The sequence below is a fragment of the Leopardus geoffroyi genome, chromosome E1, assembly GCF_018350155.1.
Source record: "Leopardus geoffroyi isolate Oge1 chromosome E1, O.geoffroyi_Oge1_pat1.0, whole genome shotgun sequence".
NCBI lineage: Eukaryota > Metazoa > Chordata > Mammalia > Carnivora > Felidae > Leopardus > Leopardus geoffroyi.
In genome coordinates, this window is record NC_059330.1 from 41,046,307 (window position 1) to 41,056,680 (window position 10,374).

Consider the following 10,374-nt stretch of genomic DNA (forward strand, 5'->3'; position numbering starts at 1 on the left):
GCCTGAAGTAGAGTTCCTGGCTGCCATTATTGCCTTGACATTTGGGCCATCAGACAGATATGTGTGCCAGGCCCCAGACTACTCAGAGAGTGGCAGAAAGGGCCAGTGAAGCGGCTCAGCCCAGAATCCTCTTTCTAAAACTGCTTCCTTTCAGCCACAACCTTGCCAGGAAAGGGAGGAGGCCCAGGACTCCTTTCTCCTTCCCTCACTCAAGGAAACAAGGTTTCCTGTTACATAGCAGGAATGAATGCTCTGTGGACTCCCACTTACCCTTCTGGGTCACTGGGTGGCCTTTGCCAGGTCCTGGAGCTGGAAGGGGTGACACAGAAACCCATCCGACTTCCTGAGGCCCTCCTCCCAACTGTGGAATTCTAGAGGTACGTTTCAGTGACTTGGGGCCCTGGAGGCTCCCTGAGTAGTATAACAGGCCCTTAAAATAGGAGGGACCTGCAGGACAGCCAGCAGGGCCCTGTGGGCCCCAGTGCAAAGAACTTTGTGTTTGTACTTTCTCAGGAAGCACACATTTCCCTGGTTGGGAGGGAGAAGCGGGCGGGGAGCCCGACAGGGAGATTGCTTTCCAACTTTGTTCTGGGAGGATGGGGTGAGCGAGGCTGAGCAGGGAGGTGACGTCAAGCTGACCCCGAGATGCCCAAGATGGCCCTGGACACGTGCCCCCCTTCCTACCCACTGGGCCCCATGGATAGATGAGGCGCACAGAGGAATGGCAAGAGAAGGATGGTGATCCCATGGGCATCTGAAAATTTTTGACGCTTCTACTTCATTCGGCCAGTTTGGAATTTGAATTGTTTGTGTGATTAGCCAGCCAGGGGATCTCCTCATAGACCCTAAGGTGACTTACCCACCATCTGGCTACATATTGTTGAATGCAGATGGGATGTGATGCTGTTTTTAGCTGTTCAGAAATGCCCTTCCCATATGCAAACAGCCTACCCAGCATGAAGCATTTGAAGCATTTGGGCCCAGCAGCAGCGGGTGAGAAGTGGGAACCGACCTAATTCCCACAACAGAGGCCTGAGTAGCTGTAGCTTGTAGGACTTCTCTGGGTGTTAGGATATGAGGATGAGTCCAGATCCTGGTTTGGAATCGCTCTTGCCGGGAATCCTGGGACTGACTTTAGTTTGAAGCCCCCTCCCCCAGATCCTTTTTCCCTGAGGGGCTTGGCCCAGGGAACTCTCCAGAGTCCAGGAGGCTTGGGGACCTGGGCCCAGCCTGTGGAATGTGGGGCTGGGAGGAGAAGGCTGCCTGTTCTTACACCCACGCAGAAAATTCTATTCACCTCTTGTTCCCAGAGGGTGGAGCTGGCAGCTCCAGTGTTCTCAGCCAGCACCCCAGGGCTGACGGGGCCTCTGAGGACCTCTGCTTGCAGACAGCCCTTCCAACGTGCAGGCACCCCACCCCCACCCCCACCCCTGGTTTGGAGGCAGGATGAAGCCCTGCCCTGCACCAGAGCCCTTGCCTGAAGCCCGCCCCCGCCCGCAGCTCTGCCTGTCCTTGTGGGGGCTCTGGTGCCCCCAGGGGCACACTGCACTGAGTGGAAACTATTCCTCAGGGCAGCTCTCCTTGGCTTTTTTGTCCTCTGAATCATGCATTTTTCTGCCCATATTTGGTGGTGATTTGGTTGCTGGGCAGCCATCCAGGGAGTGTGCAGGGGGAGGCACGGGCTGAGCCTGGCTCTGCTGCCGGGAGCGCGGTCTTCCTGCCCCTCAGAGTTTGAAGGGGCCCCAGGGAGACCATTGGGGATGGATCCTGAGCTGCCTGGGAAGGGAGGTGAAGCTCTGCTTTTCCTTTCAGCCCCTGGGAGAAGAATTCGTTCTCAGATGTTTTTGTAGTTGGAGAATATTTTGGCCATTGCTTGGAGAAGACTTCCCCTCCTGATTCCCCCCCCCCCCCCCCTTCCTGGGAATTTCCTCCTCTAAAGCGCCCATCGCCCAGCGTTTACTCGCAACCCTCCCTTCTCCTTCCTCCAGCAAGAAAAACAAACAAGGGTGCTTGCCAGAGCTCCTGCCGCCCAGGGGCTTCTCAGAGAGGTCTACTGGGAGCCCCTGCCAAGGAGGGGGGTGTTTAGGGGACACTTCTTTGTTGTCGTTAGAGACCCAAGCCAATCATTTAGCACATGGCTAGACAGAGTTTTGCAGAAACACTCTTGCTCAGTAGGACAGAGCGAGAATTGAGGACAAACCAGTGTGGAGACGTTCTGCACTCTCGCCCAGGGCAGGTTTGGGGCAGGCCCTGGCTGCAGAAGTGGGGCCTGTGTGCACGGTGGGAAGCGGGCGGGGGCCGGGGCTTGGTGGGCGGCTGAAGGCTGAGCTCAGCTAGAAAAATGAGGGGAGGAGCATCAGAGCATCTTTCTAGCCCAACTGTGAAATCCCAAGAGGATTTTGTGGAATGACAACCTTCTTTTTCCCTTTCCCCAGGGTCGAGTTCCAGAATAAATTCTACAGCGGAACCGGTTTCAAGTTCCTACCCTTCTCCTTTGAGCACATTCGGGAAGGGAAGTTTGACGAGTGAGCCCCATGGAGGGCTGTGTACCACAGGCCACCCCCCCACCCACCCCCCATCCCTCCACAGCTGTTAACTCTGCTCCTCTCGCCTGTCGGTTGTGATCCCTGGGTATCGGGGCATTTGTGTCATCCCAGCCACCCTCCCATCTGTGAATCATTTAGATAGATCCAGCCCTCCCTGGGTTCCCCACCGCCACCAACTTCCTGTGTAGTATAGTGATTTTCTAGAGAGAAGCTGGGCTCTGGCTGTCACTCACGCCTACTGGGCACCGGCCTCGCCCTCCCAGCCTCTGTCCAGCCAAAGACAGCCTCTCCTCTGTCCCCTGGTGGTGAGCAAGTTTGCATTTTACGTGTGAGCCCAAAGCCCATGGAAGAAGCACCTTTCACATCCACACTCAGACTTTGAGCCTCCTGTTCCTGCCACTCTAGTCACTGGTTGGGAGTAGGGGTGCTCTTGAACATACCCCACTCTTGGGTTAGCAGGTGCGGGTCCAGGAAGAGGGCACTTCTGTTCTCTGCCTATCCCTCTGGCCTTCAGAGCAGTTGTTAATCGGGAATTTAGCTGGACCCAGCTGTGCCGTCGTGCATGGCTTCTCCCTGTCACTCCCAAGAGTCCCAGGGTATACCCAACACTACCTCCCTAACCCGCACCCTCTCCTCCTCCTTCCCAGAATCCCCTCCTTCCCCCTGCTCCTGTTTGTACCCGGTGTAACAGCACAGCAGGGAGTGACCCAAACAGAGGTCCTGGCTGCCTGCTGTGGTTGGCTGCTGCTTCTCAGGCCATGTGCGGGCCCTGCCACAAGCATGCCCTCCAGGCACACGGTTCAGACAGAGGCTATTTCTGGGTGCAGACCCCACAACCTTTCCCCACCCCTAATCGTGAGTCTCGAGGGCAAGACTGTAGTCATTAGAGGTGGTTCTGCCTACGGACCTGCCTTGCTCTGCCCTCCACTGCCCCTCCCCACTTCCACTGGGGTCCCAAGTCAAGGGAGTGGGGTCCTGGGCAGGGAAGGTCGGTGCCATTTACAGTTTGCTGATTGGAGGCGACCGCCAGGGCCACAGTACACCTGGTTGTGAGAGCCCTGCCCTGTGGGCCGATGGTGAGCACCCCCAAGGGCCACCTCTCCTGTGCCCCCCATGCCAGGCTGTGGCTTTCAGGGCCTTGTAATCATGTGTTGGCACAGCAGCCCGGGCTGCTTCAGTCAAATCGAACCCCGTGGCCCTCAGTGGTTTAGATAATCCCCTGAATTGGCCAGGCCCCTGCCCTCCTCCTACCCTGGCTTTTCTGAGTTACTTAGAGCTGCTCACGACTCTCCTGGGCATGGGTCACCCACCCCCGCTTCACCATGTGCTGGCCAGTGTGACCTGCCCCGAGTTTGTGCAGATTCCCTCCCCTCCGGACTGGTGGTTTACATGATGCCCTTTGCTCTGTTTACAGCAGGGTTTGCCTCAGAGCTCTTTGTCCAGAACCCTGCCGGAGGCCCTTCTGTTCACACGTTCCCGTGCTGAATAAAGTGTGTTTGACTCTACCAGGGAGGCTGTCTGTCCCTGTGCCCCGTGTTGCACGCCCCTGCCCCTCCTCCAGCGTGTCTGCTTTCCTGTGATCAGAGGCCACAGCTGCAGTGGCCCGGCCGGGCCGTTTGTGAAATTGTCACCTCTCAGGTTTCCCAGGCGCGTTCCCCTCCCTCGATCCCAGCAGCTTTGCAGATCCTGCCTTCGGTGGGGAAGGGACTTGAGGGGATCATCCTCACCCCCCTTTCCCACACTACCCACCCAGACAGCGGGGGAAGGGGGAGCCTGGACATCTGCCCGCCCTCCTTTCCCTCTACTCCAAGTGTGCTTTCCAGGACTCAGTAGCCTGGCTATCTTGAGCCCTGATGCCCTTGGCCTTGGTGTGAGTGGAAGCTCAGTGTCGTGTTCCTCCAGGCAGCGGGCGAATGTGAGGTGCAGAGGCAGGCAGGCAGGCAGCTGAAGAGCCAGCAGGCGGGGTGGGCTGGGAGGGTGCTGGCTCCCTCCTAACTGCGATGTAAGGCACCCACATTCTCGCTCGCCCTCCCTCTCCATGCCTCCTGGGGCCTCCAGGACAGGGCTGCACGGGAACGTGGACAGCGGGCCGACAACTGCTGCCCCAGGAGGGGTGAGCAGGGGCAGGAACACCCTTTCGTGTTCCTTATCTCCCCCACCCCCATCTTCGAACCCTCTCTTCCCCGAAAGGCCACTGCCCCAGAGTAGGCTCTTGGGTGCATCACCTCCCGCTGGCTCCTTGCGTGAACAGTCCAGGATGAGTTTTTTAGCCTCTGCTCTGTTACTGACTCAAAAGGGAGGCTTACTAAGAATAGATATTTGGAATCAATGGCATAGAATTGAATTCAGAGTCCAGAAATAAGCCCTGTTTATGGCCGATCAATTTTCCACACAGGGGCCAAGACAATACAGTGTGGAAAGAACGGTCTGCAACAAGTGTTTGTACAACTGGGTATCCACGTGCAAAAGAACAACTTTGGCCTGGAGCCCTCGCACTATGTATGTAGGTTAACTCAAAGTGGGTCATAGACCTAAATGTAAGGGTTAAAACTAAAATTCCTAGGGGAGATTAAAGGAAAATGTCTTCATGACCATAAGTTAGGCGATGATTTTTAGTAGACCCCGAAAGCAAACAGATAAAAAGAAGATATGGGCTTTGGTCTGACAAGCTTTTGTGCTTTAAGGGACAGAACCCCGACAACCCTCATGCTGGGAGAAACTGTAAGTCCTATCTAATAAAGGATGTGTATCTAGAATTACAATTCAGTCAAAAAGGCAAATGCCTTCATTTAAAAGGTTTAAAAAAAAAATTAGGGGCCCCTGGCTGACTCAGTGGGAAGAGCATGCGACTCTTGATCTCGGAGTCATGAGTTCCAGCCCCACGTTGGGTGTAGAGATTACTTAAAAATAAAATCTTAGGGGCGCCTGGTGGCTTAGTTAAGCATCTGACTCTTGATTTGGGTGATTTTGGCTCAGGTCATGATCTCGCAGATTCAAGAGTTTGCACATCAGGCTCTGCGCTGACAGCAAGGAGCCTGCTTGGGATTCCCCCTCTCTCTCTGCGCCTCCCCCACTTGCACTCTTTATCTCTCAACATAAATTTAAAATAAAATCTTAAAAAATAAAAGGTAAAAAAATACTCCTTAATTTAAAAAATGAAAGGATTCGAAAAGGCATTTCTAGGAAGAAAAACACGAGTAAGCAATGAGCCCGGGGAATGACACTCGGCATCATTAGGGAACCACGGGTCAACCACAAGGGGATCTGCCACATCAAACCTGCCAGGAAAGGCGGTAGTAAGGAAGGGACAGTTACAAGTGCAAATGGTGCAGCTCCTTCAGAAAGCGGTCTGGCGGTTCCTCAAAATGTTAAACATAGAATTAACCTACGACCCACCAACTCGGTTTCTACATCTCCAGCCAAGAAAAATGGAAAAAAAAGAATGTGCTCAAACTCGGGCACAAGTGTGCATCGTGGCACCGTTCATTCCTCCAAGATGGAAACAACCCAGATGTCCGTCAGCTGGTGAATGGACGAACAGAAAGTGGTGCGTCCATACAAAAGGTGCTCTTCCACAGTGAAAGGAACGGAGAACTGACACGGGCTGCAGCACGGATGAACCTCAAGAACGTTATGCTGAGAAGCCAGACACAAGACCACATATTGGGTGATTTCGTTTGTGTGAAATGTCCAGAATGGGAAAGTCTGTAGAGACCAGACAGTGGATGGGCTGGCCTAGGACTGGCTCTGGATGGGGCTGGGGCAGGATCAAAATGGGAGTGACAGCTAAGGGGTGCAGGTTTTCTTGTGGGGAATGATAACAATGTAAAATTAGATAATGGCGATGGTTGCACAACTGTGAAGTTGCTTTAAAAAAAAAAAAAAAAACTCATTGAGTTGCACGCTTTAAATTAGTAAACTTTCTGGTATATATCAATAAAATGGGGCAGGGGGCGGGAGAACTAGGGCTTCCCCAGGGAGAAATTCGTCCCTCGCCCAGGCGGAAAAGACCTGAGCTGGCAGGTCATTGGCTGAGCGGAACTGCTGGGGTCTCCTGGTCTTGCGCCGCCTCCAGCCCAGCCAGCTAAAGATGGACTGACCAGGACCTGGGCCATGGAGGGTGTGGGAAATCCCAGGAGCCCTCAGGTACTGGTGGGAAGCAGGATGGATCCATTGCTTCTGTTTTTAAGGGACATGCCCTGTATGCTGCTCCCCTTCTTGTGGAATCCCTGGACCCCAGACCTCTGCTGAGTGAACCTGTGCTTTGTTCAGGGAATTCTCCTCATCTTGAGGTCATGGAACAAGTGTGGGAGAGAGTGGCTATGGGCCAGCTTGGTGTTATAGCGCCAGGGGACAATGCCATCGCCATTTTCAGGATCCTACTCCCCGTCCTGTCCTTCACTGGGACTGCGCCTCTTTCTGCCCCCAGGAACCCTGTGTGGAAGGGACATCGGAGCTCCACTCAGATTCTCAATGACTTGCCTGCTCTCCCAGCTCCCCAGGCATGTCCTGGGTGTGGGCTGTCCCCTGGTGGCGAGATAAGGAAGGACCCATTCCTCCTCACTCGGAAGGTAGGTGGGATCCTGCGGGCTGTGACAGCTAGGCAGAAAGGGATAAGTGACCCTGGAGGTATTCTGGGGTGCATAGGCAGAAGGTCAGGCTGGCTAAGAACAAAAGAGGAGACAGATGGAGAGCGGAGTGCCCAGCTCACTTGTTCCACGCACAGTAATTGAAAAATAAAATGTGTCATGGTAAAATGATCAGACAGTACAAAAAGCCCTGTTACAAAAGTCCTCCTCCCGCCCTGAGAGTCCCAGTGCCCCACCCACAGCAACCACCGTTTACATGACCTATTAAAATTTTATTTTGAGAGAGGGAGTACAAGTGCGGGGAGGGGCAGAGAGGGAGAATCCCAAGCAAGTTCCGCACTGTCAGTGCAGAGCCCGATACAGGGCTCGAACCCACAAACCGTGAGATCGTGACTTGAGCCGAGATCAAGAGTTGAATGCTTAACCGACTGAGCCACCCAGGCGCCCCTTTCGTTTTTTTAAAGCACAAATGGGAGCTTTCCGGGACACCCAGGGAGGGGTCCCTACGGGCATTGTTTTGCGCTCCTGTCGTAACTTAAAGGGAAATTTCACAATGTCCAGAGCCCTTTATGTCCCGCAAATGAAGGAGGAGGATGTCCTCAAATCTCTTGCAACAGGAGCCCGCTTAGGTGGCACCCGCCCTGACTTCCGGTACATCTACAAAAGGAAAGGGGATGAATGGTATCTCCATCATAAATCCGAAGAGAACCTGGGAGAGAAACTTCCACTGGCAGCTCATGCCGTTGTTGCCATTGAAAACCCAGCTGGTGTCAGTGTCACATCGTTCAGTAGTCCTGACCAGCGAGCCGTGCTGAAGTGTGCTGCAGGGGCCACCCCTGTTGCTGGCCGCTTCGCTCTGGAACCTTCTCCATCCAGATCCGGGAAGCCTCCCCAGAGCCACGTCATGCTTGGTCTCTACTTCTACAGAGATCGTGAAGACATGGAAAAGCAAGCGCAGGCCGCTGCTGAAAAGGCTGTGACCAAGGAGGACTTTCGGGGTAAACGGACGGCTCCAGCTCCTGAGTTCACGGCTACTCCACCGGAAGTCGCAGACTAGTCTGCAGGCGTGCTGGTGCGCTCTGGGCCCACTCAGCAATTCCCTGCCGAAGACTGGGGCGCCCAGCCACCACCGAAGACTGGTCTGCGGCTCCCACTGCTCAGGCCACTGAATGGATAGGAACAACCCACGGAGTGGTCTTGAGCTACTGTTCCACAAAGGCAAACAAAAAGAAATAAGGCTGACAGAAAATAAACAGTCGGGTTTGTTTGTTTGTTTTAATATCTGTTTTTGAGAGACAGAGATTGTGAGCACGGTTGGGCAGAAAGAGAGAGGGAGACACGGAATCCTAAGCAGGCTCCAGGCTCTGAGCTGTCAGCACAGAGCCCAATGCGGGGCTCGAACCCACAAACCATGAGATCCTGACCTGAGCCAAAGTCAGATGCTTAACCAACTGAGCCATCAAGCTGCCCTTCAGATTCTAAAAGTTGGAAAAAAATAGGGGTGCCTGGGTGGCTCGGTCAGTTTAGCATCAGACTCTTGGTTTGGGTTGGGGTCTCACTGTGGGATCGAGCCCCATGTGGGGCTCTGCACTGGCCATGTGGAGCCTGCTTGGGATTCTCTCTCTCTCCTCCCTCTGCCCCTTCCCCGCTCACACTTGCACACTTTCTCTCTCTCTCAAAATAAATAAATAAACATTAAAAAAAAGTCAGGGTGCCTGGGTAGCTCAGTCGGTTAAGCATCCGACTTTGGCTCAGGTCATAACCTGACAGTTCCTGGGTTCAAGCCCGGTGTTAGGCTCTGAGCTGACAGCTCAGACCCTGGATCCTGCTTTGGATTCTGTGTCTCCATCTCTCTCTGCCCCTCCCCAACTTGCTCTCTCTCTCTCTCTCAAAAATAACGTAAAAAGAATTTTTTTTTAAACAAAACAAAAATAAATGTTGACGGGGCACCTGGGTGGCTCAGTCAGTTAAGTGTCCAACTTCGGCTCAGATCATGATCTTGCAGTTCATGGGTTAGAGCCCCCACATTGGGCTCTCTGCTGTCAGCACAGAGCCCGTTTCAGATCCTCTGTCCCCCCCCCCGCCCCTCCCTCGCTTGCGATCTCTTTCTCAAAAATAGACATTGAAAAAAAGTTTAAAAAATAACAATAAAATAAAACACAAATGGGAGTTTGCTATACCCACTGTAATTAAACTATATATAGAACTATATATGTATAGTTTGCAGAACATCCTGAATCAACACCACACATTTTCCTCATCCTTTTTTTTTTTTTCCAAGCAAATGCTTGATATTTCATCCAGTCGATGTAGCGTAGTTTCGTCATCCAGCCCCCTACTGTCCTCAAAGAGTTCCCAGCCTGGTGGGAAAGATGAGCAAAGAGACAGTGTGACATGTCCACTGTGATCAGTGAGGCTCCTGCCCAGCACCCATGAGCTCAGGCTTTGAATGTGGACGGTGTCCCTCATCTTTGGCCATTGCCAGCAACCCCTGCCAGACCCCACAGAGAGGTGGACCCAGACCCCACAGAGAGGCACGCTGAATCCTGACGATCTGCAGCCCAGCTCCCCCAACGCTTGTGTTCCCTAAGATCTAGAAATGCTGGAGGAGAGTCTGACAAGTCTTATCCAGAGCAAGGAATGTTTGTAGGGAGAATGGGGGGGGGGGTTTCTGGAGGGTAGTGGAGAGGGGCCTGGGGGGCTATAGGCTAGGGCCCCATGAGGGCACATCTCTCTGGGCTGGTGTTGGAGCTGCTCCCTGGGATAGGGTGAGAACCTCCTGACACCAGGAAGTGACTGGGAGCAGGGCTGCACCTCCTGCAGAGGCTGCTGGCTGAGCTGGGAACAAGGCAGGGGGACTGCAGCTTGTGCCTGTGCCCAGGCAGGTGGCAGAGGAAAAGGGCAAGCTCAGTGGACTCCCATGTTCTCTTCTGGTCCAGACTCTGGATTCTGTCTCTGGGCTGGCAACTCTCCTCTGACCCCTCCCCTTTCTCTAAGCAGCTTCACTCCCGCCTGACAATCTGGAAAAACTTACATCTGCCTCCAAAAGGACCCAGAATCCTCTCAGAAAGTGTGGTCCTCCTAAAGGCCCCATCTCTACCTGCCACCACATAGCCCCGCCTAACCCCATCCTGCCCAGGCAGGCAGCCTGAAAAGTTGCGTCATTTGGGAACAGTGGCAAGAACGCCAGCCTGGGAGTTAGGAGGTCTGGGTTCTAGTCCTGGACATGCTCTCCTACC

General features: G+C 53.9%; 1 protein-coding gene across 10 annotated transcripts in view; it reads left to right on the forward strand.

Annotated features, from left to right (window-relative positions):
- Window positions 1-4,051, forward strand: part of ATP6V0A1 (ATPase H+ transporting V0 subunit a1) — a 59,341-nt gene extending 55,290 nt beyond the window's left edge. For all 10 annotated transcript variants that reach the window (XM_045488928.1, XM_045488930.1, XM_045488932.1 and 7 more), the window contains one exon: window positions 2,436-4,051. In XM_045488928.1, the coding sequence (XP_045344884.1) occupies window positions 2,436-2,529 (94 nt within the window). In that variant the 3' untranslated portion in view covers window positions 2,530-4,051. The remainder of the gene's footprint in view (window positions 1-2,435) is intronic.
- Window positions 4,052-10,374: the final 6,323 nt, after the last annotated feature.